Raw genomic sequence first — 19,202 nt, 5'->3', positions numbered from 1 at the left:
ACCTTGCACATTTCTTGTCTTTTCTCTTCATCCTTGGGAGACATTGTTTTATTTATTTTCAAGTGTGTAAACAATGGAAAAGTAACTGCCTTTTCCTTGTCCATATAGAATCTTTTTAGAATCTTCTCAATATATATCTCTTGAGACAACCATATCATTTTCTTCACCCGATCACGAATGACCTGCATTCCAAGAATTTGTCTGTATTGACCCAAGTCTTTCATCTCAAAAGACTTGGCCAAATCCTTTTTCAACTTGGCAATCTTGAGATTGTCTCTCCCTATAATCAACATGTCATCAACATATTGGAGAAGTATAATAAAATCATTAGAATAAAACTTGTACACAAAGACACAGTGATATGTAGACGTCTTCATGTACCCATGGATGATCATGAACGACTCAAACTTAAGGTACCACTGCATTAGTGCTTACTTCAAACCGTATAGACTTTTGACAAGTTTGCACACCTTGATTTTCTCACATTTTTTTTTATTGTAACCTTCAGGTTACTCCATATAAATATCTTCATTCAAATCACTATAGAGAAATGCAGTCTTGACATTAAGTTGTTCAACCACAAGATCCATACAAGTAGCTAAACCTAACACCACCCGGATAGAATTCATCTTCACTACCGGTGAGAAAATCTCATCATAATTGATTTCATGCCTCTAGACAAAACCTTTAACAACCAGCCTAGCCTTGAATATTGGCTTTCTATCATCACCCTCTTGCTTTATTTTGTAATATGTTTATGTTCTATTGTCTTTCCACCAGTTTATATGTGTCATTTTTCAGCAATGACTTCATCTCTCTATCCATGGAATCTAGTTATTTTTCCTTGTGAGCATCCTCAAGAGCCTCCTTATAGTATACAGGCTCCCCACAATCAGTTAGAAGGACATTGTACTCTGTAGCCGAATACTTAGAACTTGATCTTTTCTTTCTAGTAGACCTTTTAAGTACCTATGCTTGTTGATTATGTTGATTTCCATCATCTTGTTGCATTTTAAAATCAGCCTCAATATTATCACCAAGATCAATTTCTGTATAATTTCCCTGGCCTAAAAAACTTGGCCCTGAGGAACATCATCATCACTATCCGATTCTGAAGCTATATGTGACCTTATCTCCTCAACATCATGAGACAACTCAAGACCAGGAAGATCACGTATGTGCGCATCAAGTTTGTCACCATCTTCAAAATTCTCAATAGTCTAATCTTCAAGGAATACAACATCTCGGTTTCTCAAAACCTTCTTGTTGATAGGTCATAACACTTGTATCCCCACTTTTCATCAACATAACCCCAAAAAATGCATTGCCTAATTTTGCATCTATCTTAGACCTTTCATCTTTTGGAACATGCACAAAGGCTCTACAACCAAAAATACGTAAATAGTCATAACTAAACATCTTTACCTGACTAGACGCTTTTTGCACATTTATTATTAAATGGATTGGAGGAAGAACGATTGATCACATATACTACAGTGCTCATGGCTTCAGCCCAGAAATGCTTAGCCAAACTGGCATGGGAGAGCATACTCCTCATCCATTCCAACATTGTCCTGTTCATCCTCTCTGCCACTCCATTTTATTGTGGAGTCTTGAGCATAGTCTAGTCATGTCGAATACCTTTCTCTTTGCAATAATCATCAAATGAGCCTATGTACTCTTCCCCATTATCTGACCGCACCCTCATTAGTTTTCGGCATGTCTCTTTTTCAACCAACTTGTGAAAGACCTCGAACCTTGCTACAACCTCATCATTGGACTTTATAGCATATGCACAAACCTTCCTAGATACATCGTCTATGAAGGTTTCAAAATAAGAAGCATCATCTATGGATTTAATCTTCATAGGACCACATACATCATTATGGACCAACTCAAGGACATTCTTTCTCAGTTCCACTTTCGACTTACTGAAGGAGACTCTGTTCTGCTTACCCTTCAAACAATGCTCACAACTTTCAAGATGAGAATCTTTGAGATTCGACAACTTATTTCTCTTGATCAAAACATTTAGCCCTTTTCATTAATGTGACCTAGTCTCTTTTGTCACAACTCACATGATGATTCCATCACGACAGAATATGCTGCATCATAGAAAATTTTCAAATTAGTCTTGTATAAGGAACAACATGTCTTACCTCGTGCAACAACCAATGAACTCTTGCTTAGCTTTCATGTTCCACTACTGAAAACATTATGGTAGCCTCCATCATTGAGCTTAACTACGGAAATCAAATTCATTCTCAAATCAGGAATATGTCTTACATCTCTAATAGTTAAGAAACAACCCATGTTTGTCTCGATTCTAACATCAACAAGATCAACTATCTTGGACATACCACTGTGACCCATGCGAACCTCACCATAATCATTAGGTTTGTAAGACTGGAAGTAGCCTTTGTGTGGAGTAATATGGAATGAGGCACATGTGTCAACAATCCATGTTGTTTCATTTGAAAACGTGCTAAGACCGAAGTTTTAATATTTAAAAGCATATGTTAGTTCACCATCTGAAACATAAGCATATGTATCTACACTTTATTCTTTCTTTGATTTGGGCTTCACCATACCATTTGCTTTATCATTTTTAAATTTCCAACACTAGTTTTTCCAATGACCCATTTTGTCATAGTAATGGAAAGCACCATCTTTCTTCGGAGCTCTAGACTTGCTTCTAGACTTGCCCCTACTCGAACCACTTCTATCATCCTTATATCTTCCCCTATTAGTCACCAACATATCAGACTTAGAGGGTTTATCCCCCTTTCAATTCTCCTCATCAAGTAAGGAACTGGTAACAGATGTCATATTGACTTTACCATTTGGTGTTGAGTTACTGAGAGTGATAATAAGTGTCTTCCAATTTATAGGAAAAGAGCCAAGGACTAAAAGTGTTAGCACCTGAACATCAAAGTTTATCTTCATACTACTCAGCTAATTCAAAATATTTTTGAAATTCATTCAAGTTCTCATCAATTGATTTATTATCAATGTACTTCAGGTTCACCAACCTTCGAACAAGTGCTGCTTTATTCCCTACTGACCTCCTTGCGTAGAGAGCTTCAAGTTTGCTTCACACATCATACATCGTAGTCTCGTTCTCAGCATGGTGCACAACATTTACACTAACCCACGAACGAATAAAGCTACACGCCTTTCTATCGGTCTTTTCAAATCAGCCTAATTTGTAGTATCAAGTCTAACACCCCATTTTCAATTGCTTCATTCAAATCATCTGAAACTAACATATCACTTATCATCAATTTTCATTGCATGTAGTTTGTATCATTCCGACTCACTATATTAGGTATGGATTTCCTCATTATTACTATCTTAACAACTGACGAAAACCCTATCAAAGAAACCAGTTGATCTCCTTTTTGAATTTCGTCGGGTAACCAACAAAGCACCCTGCTCCAATGCTAAAACATGTAACCAATCAATACTATTCTGATATGACTGTTGGGTTTTGCAACAACAAAACTACGAATCTTCTTAGAAATCAAACACTACTCTCAAATGAAAGAAGTGATAACACAGAATGATTGGAATACTCCACGATCAAAAGCTCCCCCAATCTTTCTCTCTAGATCAACTAAATAATAAGAAGGAAACCAAAAAAACTCTAGATTTGTTCACTCTCTCTCAACCTTATTGTGTTATGAAAAAAATACCAAAAAATATATTTATATCCTAACCCGTTTTCATAACATAAAACCCTGACCCGTTTTCATAATAGAAAATCCTAACCGTTTTCATAATAGAAAACCCCGTTTACAGTTTACTTACCCGTAAGATAAACTCAACCCAATGACAAGGAACACCTCAACATGAAGCACGCTGAATGTCTTCTTCTTCGTCGAATCCAAGCAGTAGGAGAGATCCTCTTCAAATTATAACTTCGTTTGTGGTTGACCAAATCGACCACGGTTTGTTGTGTTTTGTTGTGTTGAACTCGGGCGATGACAGTTTAAGATAATAAATTATATATATATATATATATATATATATATATATATATATATATATATATATAAATAAAGAGTTTTGTCAGGCTTTTTCATATGGTACCAAACTAGAAAATTCTATAAGACATATGGGAATTCGCGTCTTTCCGGTTCAACTAGGATGATAGTTCCAAAATTTATATGCAATCAAGATCGAGAAAAGAAAATTTTTCAATCACTTATTCAAACCATAAGAAATGACTAGTGTCATTATGATGTGTTATGTTCCTTCTTCAACCATGTCAAACATCTTGAACATGATTAACCAAATTTGGTTGATTGAAAATTTTCAATAATTTCGAGATTATGTTTTAGTTGATTAATTGAGAATTTGGGAGTATGGATTTGTTCTTATGATATGTAGAATGTGCTTAGATAGCTTAGGGTAGCCGTGTTTAGGTTTAGTTGGTTAAAAACGTATAAAAACAACCGAATAATTTTTTTAAAATTGTTATATATCTAACCAAGTTCTAATTTCTTAATTCAAATATTAAAAATCATAGGAATGATTTAAAAGAAGTAAGAAAATGCACAGCCAATGAGAAAAGCATGTACACATCTTCTCATAATTAATTTAAAACAATTCAAATCAAGATTAATAAAGTTGTAAAGATAATAAAATAACAAATAAATAAAATAAATAAAGAGAGAGTATGTGTTTTAAATATAAATTAATATTTTTTTTTATAAAGAATAGAACAATTTATACGGCTTATCTAAAACGTAAGGTGAACAAAGTTTTTTTTTTTTATCTAAATAAATAAAAAATAATTAATTTGTAATAACACTAAATTATGACTAAAAATAAATACTTGGAAATTTTAGTGCTAATAATTTTACTATAATGTTTAACATATTAGTTTTCAATAAAATAAAATACTCAAATTGCATTCCATAATTTAATCAATTAATCCATAATTTAATCAACTAATCGAAATCACAAAAACCAAAATACTCGATCTTAAATATTTAGTAACAAACATAAACAGTTTAAAAAATGACACCATATTCTTATGGTTGTCTTTAAAACTATTAAATTGATTTCAAATATATCATTGTATTTTCAATTTTTTTATAAAATTATATATATTTATTTAATTTTAAATTGTCTTTTCAACTTTTAGCTGTATTAATATTTGATTTGTGTGAAAATAATTATGGTGTATAACGAGACCACATTTATTAAACATAGACATTTGTAATAAAAAAAAATCATTTTCTGACTGAAATCTAGGACCGAGAAAATTAGAACTTTAGACAGAGGAAATTAGAGTATAGGACCGAAACCTATCACCGATAATTTGATCGAGAGATTTGATCGAGTTTCTGGAATTAGGATAAATCGAAAATTCCGACCGAGATGTCCCATTGAAGATCATATGGACTTGTATGTATTAATAGGCTAAGGATTAATGAGAGAAACATGCATGATGATGGGTCCCACCAATAGAATTATCAATTAGGTTATTATATGAACATGTGTCCTTTAATAAATAGTCTTTTGCCCGTTTTTGCCATGCGCTAGCCCACTATCTTAATTAGTACACATGTCCTTTCAATTTGGACCCATGTCTTCTTGAACAAATGTCTCTCCACTCACATTGTTTGGTGATACAAATGAAAAAACCCTAACACAATATCGTTTGGCGCACTTGTTCACGGACGTTCTCCATTCAAAATATTCAGTCATTTGAAGGTAACATTTTCTCCTTCGAATTTGGGGAGTAAATAAATGAAGCGGTAGATTTAAGTGTTAATGACATAAATATTTCATTTTAGAGAAAGAGGCTCAAATGACTCACGGTTGCAACGACAATATCAAATTATTCTCTAATCTAAATGAGTAGAATTCCAATTTCAAGAGAAAAATCTTCATCGAGCATCCTTGGCTTCGGATGGTTGTCCACACCTTAGGTTATCGGGGTCAATGGTTTTTCTTCATGCACGTTGTTTCTCCAAGATAAAATGGAATATTAGTCTAATATAAGATGTTTAAATGAGGTTTTAATTAATTGTAATATCAATTCAAACTCAAATAAATATATAATTAAATAAATAATTGAAGTTATTGAAATGTCAAAATAAATGTAACTCGTCTCCAATCTAACACATAAAAATAAATTTATAATTAGAATTCATTTGTTAGGTTTCTACATAAAATAATTTTAAATAAACAAAATCAATTAATACCTAATTGTGATATTTTAATTTCATATTTAATCGCATTTTGAAATCGAGTCGGATTTAAACATATTTAATTGCATTTGAATTCTAAACGCCTCATTCATTGGTTGTCTTATAAACTTGATTGAGACATCTAATCTAAATTTAGACGAAATACAACGTTACAGCCTAATTCATGAAATATTTGAAAAAGAACCTTAAGTTTATCATACTCACAAGCTCAGAAAAAGATTTGAAAACATAATTGCACGAAAGCTTAAGATTAATGATTGAGATAACTATCTTTGTTAATTTCCTTCTTACCATAATTTTGGTAGAAAATTGTCCTAGTTTTGTTTTTTACATATTGTGTAAATTGTCCAACAATTCAATATAACGTGTGTCAAATTGTAGTAGAGGTGTTTCAATAGTTGTTATATGTTTACCAATGCATTTTTTTCACTCTCAAGCTAGAGGAATCCAAAAATACAAGTTGTTATTGCAATAAAAACCCACTAATCTTCGTTACAATACGTGTCTGTTTGTATTCAAAAAATACACTTGATATGATTAAAATTGTGTTATAATAAATGGAATAGTTTAATCTCTCAAATTGTATTGTCCAATGACGTCTTATAAAACATATTAATCAGAAAAATGATATATATATATATATATATATATATATATATGGGGATAGTCTTCTCTAATGATATGTTCAAGATTGTCTATTTCTCTATGTGAAATATTATTGTTATTATCACATGACATGATTGATTATTTTTCAATGAAAATAGGGATTTCTATATGGTGTTAAAGAAAAGAAAAACTAAATTCAAATAGTAAATGTATTATGTGAAATACTAATCAAAATACATATTTTTCATTAATATGTTTAATTATTTAGAATCTCGTTTAATACCCACAATTCAACTACAACTATACATAAAAATATATCAATATTTTTAAATATTAAAGGGATGCGTTATTCAGACTAGATTTTGTTATCGTATTTTGACAAATTATGTTAATTATTTATTTATTTATATACATTAAATTATATTGTTAGTGAAAATTATAAAATATGATTATTAATTTATTTTAATTCAGAAAATTTAAATTAATTTAACAAGTTAAATGTATTAAATTTATTTAATATGTAAATGTGTAAATACAAATTTTAACACATAGTTTCATAAATAATAATTTGAATGTCAATTATTTAAAATATGTTTAAAAACATACAAATAATTATTCAAATAAAATTAGTTAAATTTGTTGTTATAAAGTTGTGAATTTATTTAAAAAATATAAATTAAGTTAGTTAAATATGATAAATGTGAAATTTTATATTTTTAAAATATTAGATAAGAATTTATACTTAATAATTTAATTAAGTTAGTTAATATTTTTTAAATTGTATTTTATATGTTTAATTTTAATTATAAATAATATATTTATGAAATTAAATAATTTATTAATTGAATAAAAATGTAATAGGTTTAGAGAAGGTTAATGTTAGTAGTTTAGGTAATTGATTAATTGTGTTTATGTGGTTTCGTATGTATACTCGTACTTGTGTCGTGTTTATACTTGTGTCGTGTCTATACTCGTATTGTGTCTATGTTGACTCGTAATCGTATTACGATCGTATAAACTCATAATCGTGTCGTCTCGTGCTTGTATCGTGTCAACCCAAGACCCGAGTGATATAATATTGTATCGTGTTGTTATGTACAAATATCATGTTGGATCGTGTCGGTTCGTATTTATCCAAATCATTGCTCAGCTCTACCTGTGACAAAGGGTTTTTATTGTAGAGACTCTCTTATTCTTGTTTGGAGGATGATAAACTCTTTCACCTTCTTCTTTTATCACCATTGCATATTCTTGAAAAGGCCTCTTCTGCCTGGTCCTTTTTTCGACATTCTGAAGTATTGTAAATGATTTATAACCGTCTAGCCATGAATCTTGCATGAGTATTTGATCTTTGACATACTCGTATTTATCAAGAAGCCCAATCAGAAATTGAAGAAGCTTAAGTTCTTCATCATCTTGAAGCATTTCTGCTTTAAGAAAGCATCCATCACAATTAACTCGAATTCCTTTACATCTGCATCTTCTTAGAGGTTTTAACCCCATCATCTCATCCCACAACAATCTCACCTTTGAATAGTATTCTTTTAAGTCATGGTCACCTTGTTGGACGAAGCTAATATCCTTTTGAAGGTTGTACCTCCTCGGACCATTGCTGCCTTCATATCTGGACTTGATATCAAACCACAGATCACGGTTGGTTTTGTTGGATTGAAATCTTCTTCCAATTATTGCCTCTATCGTATTCATAATCCATGCCCTAACTAAGGCATCAACAATACCCCATTGGTTTACATCTTCTTGTTCTTTGGGTTCTGGATATGAACCATCAATAAAATCTATCTTAATTTTCGCTTGAAGAGCTAGCCTAATAGACTCCATCCGAAATAAGTTTCCCTTTTAGTAAGAATGACTGAGGTAATATTTAGGTCTGGATGATCGGTTGGATGTATACAAAGAGGATCATTGTTGTATTTCATTTTTGTAATTGTTTGGTTAGGGTTCTGCTTTGGATTCTGGGTGTTAGGGTTAGGGATTTGAGTCATATTTATTGTATGAGTTGGAATCGAAACTCTATTTGACTCTAAAACCATCGGCCTAAGAGTAGTATACATTTCTGCTGGAATTTTAGGAAGTTGAGGTTCAGAACTTACATTGTCATCTGAAGATCCAGAAGCCATGTCTTACTTTGATAGAATCGATAAATCGTCTTCTTCTTCGCCTAAATTTTCTCTGATACCATGAACAAATCGATCGGAGATCGATTTGATAAAATTTGTAGCTGGAGATTGAGAATGAAAGAGATGACAAGAATGGAGAAATTGAGAAAACTGAAAATAACCCGATTAAGGGATTTCTCATTATTCATTATTCCGTCCTTATTTATATTGTCTCAATTACAAAATTATTATTAAACTATTATCTATAGTCTAAATAAGTCCTTACACTTATACTCGTTATAATGTTGGAATGAAAGTTAATTACTCTAACTAATTAATACCAAAATAACTAATACAATTAATTAACTGCCTTAACAAATACTTGATAGTTAATTAATCATAACAACTTTGTTAAATAATATTTAGAAATAAAATAACTTATTATTTTATTTCTTCAAAATTGTAAAGGCCTAAGAACTCAAAATCAATAAGGTAGGATTTTTTTATGATGATTTTTTTATTTTTTTTACTAATATAATAATTTGAGTTAAATAAATGAATGTTCTTTTATCATGAATCACATAATGAAAAGATAGGTTGAGATTTTATGTATAAAATGATAATTTATTTCAACTTTAAAATAATATTTATTTAATGATGTAATGTTCTTGAATATTTATAATGTGTATTAATTTAAAAATTTATGCTCATTATTATAAACTAGCATTTAACCCATGCATTTGCACGATTAATAATATAAAAAACCGTGAAAAAAAATTATGGATAACATTTTTAATTTTATTTTTAACCGTTTTAACTTTAAGTTAATGGGTGGGTCAACCCACAATCCGACCTAAGTGTCCATTTACTCAACATCATTATATATATATATATATATTAGTTAGTTAAAAAAATCGAATTTATATTAATGTTAAAATGTCCCGCGTTCATCAAATTTGGTGTTGAATTTAAAAAATAAAGTCTTAGTAGCCTAGTTGGTAAAAAGGTTGTACTTGGTTTTGTTAGGTTGCAAGTTCGAAACATACCTCTAGCATTTTTTATTTTATTTTTAACCGTTTTAAATTTAAGGCGGGTCAACCCACAATCCGACCAAGTATCCAAATTAACCACAACTCTCGACCCGACAATCTGAACACTTTAAAAATTAAGCATCATTATATATGTATATATATATATATATAGATTAGTTAGTTAAAAAGTTGAACTTATATTAATGTTAAAACGTCCCGCATTTATCAAATTTGGTGTTGAATTTAAATATAAAGTTTTAGTAACCTAGTTGGTTAAAGAGTTGTACTTGTTTTGTTAGGTTGCAAGTTCGAAACATACCTCTAACATTTTTAATTTGATTTTTAATCGTTTTAAATTTAAAGACGTGTCAACCCACAATCCGACCCAAGTATCCAAATTAACCACAACTCTCGACCCGACAATCCGGACACTTGTATTGATTGAATTATAAAATATTTAAGAGTTATTTTTGTGAGTTTTGTTTTTTTTAGTTCAATCATAATAAAATATTAATTTATTTACTCTTTTATCAATTATATTATTTAATTTTTTTACCATTATATATTAAACCTTATGATTTATTTAAAAAATATCATTTCTTTCAAACTCAGTGAACATCAAATATTTTAAATAAATTAAGTTTATTTAAACACTATCAAACAAATAAAATCTAATCGGGCATTTTTCGGCTAAAAATTGTGTATTTAACCTATGAAAAATACTTGAAAAATGAAATTTGGGATAGAGGATGACGTAGCGAGTAATCTAATTAGCCGAAAAAATAACCAATTTTCTCTATCTTTTCTCCTCACTCTTTTATGTGGTGACACATTATTCTTTTCTTCTCCCTATCACTCCTCTTAATCTATATAAAATTATTTTTTTTATCAATTACTTTTCATTAATCACACTAGAATTTAGCCCGTGCATTTGCACGATTAATAATATAAAAAACCGTGAAAAAAAATTACGGATAACATTTTTAATTTTATTTTTAACCGTTTTAAGTTTATGGATGGGTCAACCCACAATCCGACCTAAGTATTCAATTACTAAACATCATTATATATATATATTAGTTAGTTAAAAAATTGAATTTATATTAATGTTAAAACGTATCGCGTTCATCAAATTTGATGTTGAATTTAAAATATAAAGTCTTAGTAGTCTAGTTGGTAAAAAATTGTACTTGTTTTTGTTAGGTTGCAAGTTCGAAACATACCTCTAGCATTTTTTATTTTATTTTTAACCGAATTTTAAGTTTAAGGCGGGTCAACCCACAATCCGACCCAAGTATCCAAATTAACCACAACTCTCGACCCGACAATCCGGACACTTTAAAAATTAAGCATTATATATATATATATAGATTTGATATTATTTGGTTGTGAAATTATTTATATTGATTATGTTTATTAAATGGTTAAATTTATTAGAAAATTGTGTTTATATAAGGATTGAATGATTATTTTTTTATAAAATTTATTTAAACTAGTTATAATTGTTAAATTATAATTCGTTGTTAATTTATAAATGTTTATCTGAATGTTTATAGGTTTTAAAGAGTTGAGAATAATGTTTTATAGTTTTTGAATAGTTGAGCCCTAGAAACAAGAAGGAAGAGAAATTTGTTCAGTCAAACCCAAAAACAAGAAGGAAGAGAAATTCTTATAAATTTTGAGAATGATATTTTATTTTTATGTTAATAAACCCCTTTTATTATTTTATATTTAAATATAATCAAATTTTATTGTAATAATATTTAATGTAATTATACTTTTACAGTAATATAAATTATTTTGTGTTATTTATATAGTTCAAATTTTTTGATAAATGGTTTTATTTTTTTCAAAAATATAAATTTTATTATTTATTTTCTAAATTATTGCATTAACTACGGTAAACTTACCGTAGTAAAAAAAATTTCTGTTAAAATCCTTGATAAATAAAGACGGTAGAAATACTATAGTTAGTCTATAACGGCGGTTTTATAAAACGCAGTTAAAGACTATTAACTAAGGGCGGTAAAGTTACCGCAATTAATAGTCTATAACTACGGTTTATAAACTGCAGTTAAAGACTATTTATTACGGTAATTTTATCGTAGTCAATCGTAGTTAAAATTTTCATCGTTAAAAAAATGTTACTAAATAAGGGCGGTAAAGTTATCGCAGTTGAAGACTATTAACTACGGTAAGTTTATCATCCTTATTGACAAACATATCTTTAACTACGGTTTTTAAAATCGCAGTTAGAGGTTATTAACTGCCGTTCATTAAACCGTCGTTGTAGATTATAACTATAGTATTTTTCCCGCCCTTATTGATTATTATTCTTTTAACGGCGGTTGATTACGGTATTTAAACTTCAGTTAATAGACTTTAACTACGTGAAATTATCTTTTAATGAAGATTTTAACCGCCTTTAAATATTACTTTTTTACTAGTGACGCTTTTCACGGGAACTCCGATGTTTGAACTTACAACCTTAATAAATTTTTATTATTATATTTAATTATTTTTATTAAATATATACAAATTATTATATACTATTATATATTTTTGATATACATAAAATATATCAATTTAAATAAAAAAATAAAAGTAAAAATTGTTTGTTACTTAGCCGAATCTGGCTAAGAGGCTAACCAACAAAGTGTTTCCAAGAAAGGACTTTGTTGAGTGTTAACTTGGCTAATTAACTTTAAATCAAACAAACCCTTAGTCATAGTGTATTTATATAATCTCATTTGAGATTTACTAAATTGTTAAATAATAATTTTTGAGTAATGCAATGTTTTTTCAGATTTATGTAATCACTTTGTCTTATGGCTTGTTTGATATAATTTATTTAAATTTAAAAATCAATTAAATTAATAAATAAAGTGATTAGAGAAATCTAAAAAAAACATTGCATCACTCAAAAACTATTATTTAACAATTTAGTAAATTTCAAATGAGATTATATAAATACATTATTGCTAAGAGCTTGTTTGATTTGAAACAAATCAACCAAGTTAATCTAGTAAATGTGGTAATATATATATTGTATGTCTTACAAATTTTACTATTTGATCTTTTAGTTATTTATTATTAAAATATTTTCATTAAAATGATTAATAATGAGATTTTGATTATTTTTTTTAATAAACTATAACAAACCAGGCATAAGACATAGTAATGGTAGAAATCTTATCAAAGAAACTATTTAAATGATTATAAAAACATGCTTGTATAATGTTAAAAAAATAATTATGGAGTCTAAAAGCATTATTTTTCTTTTCTCTCTCCTTTCTCTTTTGATGCGTGAGTTTTTTTCATTCATATGTATAAATAATTCAATTATTAATAAATCATTACAAATTAAGTCAATTTTATCTTGATATAGTCTAAAATTGTTTGGTAGAAACTGAATTATATATGAATATTCTTTTGCTTATTTATATTTAATTCTTAAATTAATTATTTTACTATATTACAGTAATATCATGTACGATTGAAATACCAACTACTTATTATCAAGAGAGTGTTACAGGTATGTATGAATTATCATATTTTAATTATTATTTAATATTTGATATAGATATATAATATAATTTGATTTTGCAATAATTATCTTCAATGTATCAAAATCAAACAAATTGTGATCTAATGATCCAAATATTTAAAAAAAAATAATACAAATTGTTTTTGGTTAGATATTGGCAAAGGAAAGGAGATAGAAGAACACACAAATATGTCCTGGTGCGATTTTTCCCAACCATGCAAGGGTGCAAGATTACCGAGTTGTTCTTGCTGTAGAAAACCCGGTATAAAATTTAATATGTGTTACACATGGTATAGCGATTGTATGAGACTATGTGCATGAATGTATGTAGATTTTAAATTCTAAATAATAGATTTAAAATTATCTAAATTGTCTAAAAAAAATAAACAATTTAATCTCTCAAATTTTATTGTTCAAGTAATCTCTTAAAAAAATATTAATTATAAATTTAAAAAGATCATATATAATTTGGAGTATTTTCCAATGACATCTTCAATATTGTCTTTTTATTTGTCATTTATTATTGCTACTACCAATTACTTGATCTATTGTTGCTTAATTTTTAAAGTGTCCAGATTGTCGGGTCGAGAATAATGGTTAATTTAGATATATGTAAGAAAAAATGAATATTTGAGTCGGATTGTGGGTTTACCGCCCATACGCTTAAAACGGTTAAAAATAAAATGAAAAATGCTATAGGTATGTTTCAAATTTGTAACCTAACAAAATAAATACAACCCTTAACTAACTAGGCTAATAACGCTTTATATTTTAAATTCAACACTAAATTTAATGAACACGAGACATTTTAACAATATAAGTTCAACTTTTTAATTAACTAATATATATATATATATATATAATGATGCTTAAATTTTAAAGTGTCCGGATTGCCGGGTCGAGAGCGGTGGTTAATTTGGATATATATGTGAGAGTAATGAATATTTGGGTCGGATTGTGGGTTTACTCGTCCATACGCTTAAAACGGTTAAAAATAAAAATAAAATATATATGTATATGATGCTTAATTTTTAAAGTGTCCGAATTACCGGGTCGAGAGTTGTGGTTAATTTGGATATATATATATATATATATATATATATATATATATATATATATATATGAGTGTAAATAGATATTTAGGCCGGATTGTGGGTTAACCCGCCCATACGCTTAAAACGGTTAAAAAAAAAAATTAAAATGCAATATGTATGTTTCGAACGTGCAACATAACAAAAACAAGTACAACCCTTTAAACAATTAAGCTAATAACATTTTATATTTTAAATTCAATACCAAATTTAATAAACGCGAAACATTTTAATAATATAAGTTTAACTTTTTAACTAACAAATTTATATATATATAATAATGCTTAATTTTTAAAGTGTAGATTGAGAGCTGCGATTAAAATTATGGTTATTTTTGTGCAATTTAAAAATACAATGGAATCATCTATAAAGACCCTCTGACAAACTCAATTTTATAAATGAACAATTACATCCAAATAAGTCAATAAACAGAATATTTTTTATTTTTATTTGAAAAATTGTCCGAGTACAAAATATAATATTCTATATTTTGAATCAGATTTTATTTAAGATATGAAATTTTAATAAATTTAACTAATAATAATATGTTTGTAAAAATCTCTTATAAATAAATTTGATTGAGAATGGATCGACAGGTGCCTCATACTAAATTAATTACTTTATAATATTTTTATATTGAAAATTTAATATATATAATTTTGATAGATAATTATAAATTAATTACGAATTTGGTGTTGGAGTTGGGTCAGACTAAGAAATTTTTTTTTATCAATACATTTTTGATTCATGAAAAAAGTGTAATTGAAAATTGATTTTTGATTTATAAGTTTGTTTTTTAATTTTTTATTTATAAATTTGGTTATATATATATGTATATATATATATTAATTTTATATTATTTATATTTTAAAGATATATTTTATTTATTTAATTAAAGTATGAGAGTGTATAATTATAATTTAATGATAATTTTTTTTTTTTGTAATATAGTCTTTCTGAATATTTGATGTCTTAATACTATTTAGCAATCACACTTATACTAATAAGTATTTTCTTTAAGTGGTCATAATTTGGATGATAAAATTCATTATTTATTTTTTAAAAAATGTATATAATATTCACTTAATATAATTATCTATCTGAATAAAAAAAAATATATCAATAATTAAAAAGTAATAAAATTTTAATTATTTAAAATATGTAAAATGTTTCTAACCAGATAATTTTAATTTTAATTATTTAAGATATGTAAAATGTTTCTAACCACTTGAACATACCCCGCAACACTCCACAGATAATGTACTTTCATTATCAGTGAGTAACCATTGGTTCCAGAACTTGGCGGTGAAAACCAGCCTGCAAGAGTATGTGTCTAATTCCTAATCTTCTAAATGACCAATCTATTGTTGTTAGAAAATAAAATTAATTAATTGAGAATTAGACGTGGTTATCTTTTGTTTAATACACGTCTTAATAAGAATTAAATGTCTAGTTAATATTAAATGTTATTATATTTTATTTAATAAGGGTCATAATTAGTATTAATTTTGACCGTTTAGGTTTTTTTTGTCCTAGTATAAATAGAGTTGTTGTATTTGCAGAAAGAATAAGAACTGAAATAAAAATTTCTTCCCCTTTTTTTAATCTTATCTTGAGTTTATGAGTGAATAAGTCAATTGTCCACTAACGTTTCAAACAAAGTGGTATCAGAGCGATGATGTTTGTTTGATGTTCCAATATCCGCGTCTTATGAAGGACAACTATGATAGTTGTTATATCCAAGTAAAGACGTTTCTCGATTCCCAAGGTGGATGGAAAATCGTAAAGAGTGGGATTGTTGAACCTGATGAAGACGCGACGACGTTGGCCCTGACTCGAGCGTTTGAGAAGAACAAAGAAAAGGATCAACATGCCCTTTCTATCATCCGTGTCTGGATGATGTTGCTTTTGAGAAAGTAGCAAATGCCTCAACATCGAAGGAGACATGGGAAATTCTAGAAAAATTCTCACAAAGGAGTTGTTACGGTAAAAAAATTGTGACTTCAGATCTTACAGGTGAATTTGAAGCTCTTTATTACGAAGCACCGGAGTCTATTTCAGACTATTTCACGCGGATCTTATTTATCGTCAACCAGATGAAGCGAAATGGCGAAAGCATAGAAGACGTTCTAGTAATCGAGAAAATTTTGAGTTCTCTTCATCAATGGTTTGATCATGTAGTGGTTGCAATTGAAGAGAATAGAGATTTGGAAAAACTCTCAATCGACGAATTAACTGGATCGTTACGGGTGCACGAGGAACGGATGAACAAACACAAGAAGGAGCCTTTGGAGAAAGCCCTTCTAGTCAATCATTCGTTAGGCGAAAATGTGAGCGTAGTTCATCGAGGCACGATCGAGGTTATTCTCGCGGTGGCGGTCGAGGATGTGGAAAAAATCGAGGCATCGAGAGAGGAAGTGGTGATAAACCTCGAGGAAATCCAAGAGCTAGAGGAAGAGAAAGAGGACGCAGACGAGTACAAAGAAGTGATGGATATGACAAAGGATACGAAAAGGCACGCGTTGAGTGCTACAATTGTCACAAATTGGGTCATTATGCTCGTGACTGCTGGTATGCCGAGGATGCGAAAATAGAAGTCAATCTCACGGAAGAAAAATAAACAAAGGAGTCGACATTGTTGTTGACGCTAAATCTATAAGTTATTGGAGGAGAAAGTCAGTGGTATATTGACAACGGTGCAAGTAACCACATGTGTGGCGACAAGTTGAAATTCGTTGAGATTAAGAAAAAGGAAACCGAAAATATCACGTTCAGAGATGCTTTGGAAGACCATATTGAAGGCATAGGTGCCATTTCGATTCGATTGAGGATGGTACACACAAATTTATTTCCTATGTGTATTATATCCCTAAATTAAAAAGCAATATTTTGAGTTTGGGACAACTCATGGAAAGAGGCTACTAGATTTTAATGAAGGATCGTAATATTTGGCTACGAGACGGAAGTGTTAGAATTCTTTAATCTAGATCTTTATTTCTTTAGTTCTATAATCTTAATACTCTATGTCCATAAATTGAGATAAACATAAATTGTGGAAATGTACATGAATATGGAATGAAGAACGGTTCATTAAGTCGTTCTTCGTTATTTTCTTCTTCTTGATCTTTTATTGATTTTGGATCTTCTCTTGATCTTGGATCTTCTTGTTCTGGATTTGGACCTAGATCGGAATATCTAGTGTGTGGGGGGTTTAAGTCTTCCAACCCTATATTGATAGCCTCTTGAGTGTTCTTGAGAGATGAACATAAACCTTATTGTCTGATGAGAGAAACAAATATGTAGGCTATCTATATGAGTTGGGGACCTAGCCCTAATATACCCATTTATTATTCGGCCCATCAACGAAATTATAAATGGTATTTCTATTTCTACACAAATATGTCCCCATATTTATTAAAGATGTCTAAATAATCCTGTAACCTATATACTTTAATAGATCACTTTATTTGGGCTTTAATTTTTATTATGATAACAACTAATATACAATTATTAAATAATATATTTACCCAAATATTGGAAATAATTCCAACAGCGCTAACCTAATTGCGAAGGTGACGAGAAGGGCCAAATTGCTTGCAAGTATCCGTGACAGATCCAGCGTGGTGTTGACACATGAGGATGGGACATCTAAATTTTGGTGGCCTAAAAATGATGTCCGAAAAGAAAATGGTGATGGGGATGACTTTGATCAATCATTCGGATCAGCTTTGTGAAGAGTGTCTTCTAGGAAAACATGCAAGAAAAGCTTTCTAAAGGAAGCAACGTGAAGAGCAACGAAGTCACTCGAATTAATTCATGTCGATGTGTGTGGAATGATCAAACCATCGTCTTATGGTAAAAGTAATGATTTATTACTTTTCATCGATGATTTTAGCCGTATGAATTGGGTTTATTTCTTGAAAGAAAAATCTAAGAGTTTTGATACTTTTAAGAATTTTAAGACATTGGTGGAGAAAGAGGGCGTTGAGAACCAATAGAGGTGGAGAATTTATTTCTGATGCCTTTAACAGTTTCTGTGAAGAAAAAATGACATTAGACATTTTCTTACAACTCCAAAATCCTCACAGCAAAATAGAGTGGCTAAAAGGAAGAACTGGTTTATCCTCAACATGGTTTAGAGCTTTATGAAACATAAGAAGATGCCAAAAGAATTTTGGGTGGAAGCAATGGCGTGTGCATTGTATCTCCTTAATCATTGTTCGATCAAAAGCGTGAAAGATCTAACACCAATTGAAGCTTGGAGCGGAAAAAAGTCAGATGTATGTCACCTAAGGATTTTGGGGAGTATTGCCTACAAGCATGTGCCGGAGAAAGAGGGAACCAAACTTTATAATAGAAACGATAAGTTTGTGTTCATCGGCTATGACGGAAAATCAAAGGGGTACAAACTCTACAATCCTGTCAATGAAAAGATGGTTGTGAGTCGTGATGTGAAGTTCGATTAAGATGCTTCTTGGAATTGGGAAGTTAATGAAGATTACGTCAACGAATTCTTCCCATTCTTCAATGAGGACAATCAAGGAGAAGAAGCATGGCAGCCCGCAGTTCCTACGATGACACCGAAC

General features: G+C 29.4%; 1 protein-coding gene across 1 annotated transcript; it reads left to right on the top strand.

Moving 5' to 3' along the window:
* The first annotated feature begins 16,326 nt into the window (after window positions 1-16,326).
* On the top strand, window positions 16,327-18,350 carry LOC124943014. The gene is made up of 4 exons (XM_047483581.1): window positions 16,327-16,504; window positions 16,624-17,187; window positions 17,277-17,449; window positions 18,189-18,350. The coding sequence occupies exons 1-4, from the start codon at window positions 16,327-16,329 to the stop codon at window positions 18,348-18,350; spliced, it is 1,077 nt and encodes a 358-aa protein (XP_047339537.1).
* The last annotated feature ends 852 nt before the right edge of the window (window positions 18,351-19,202 follow it).

This window comes from Impatiens glandulifera, chromosome 6 (genome assembly GCF_907164915.1).
Source record: "Impatiens glandulifera chromosome 6, dImpGla2.1, whole genome shotgun sequence".
NCBI lineage: Eukaryota > Viridiplantae > Streptophyta > Magnoliopsida > Ericales > Balsaminaceae > Impatiens > Impatiens glandulifera.
The sequence above is the reverse complement of the archived record's forward strand: the minus strand, read 5'-3'. Positions and strand labels throughout refer to the sequence as shown.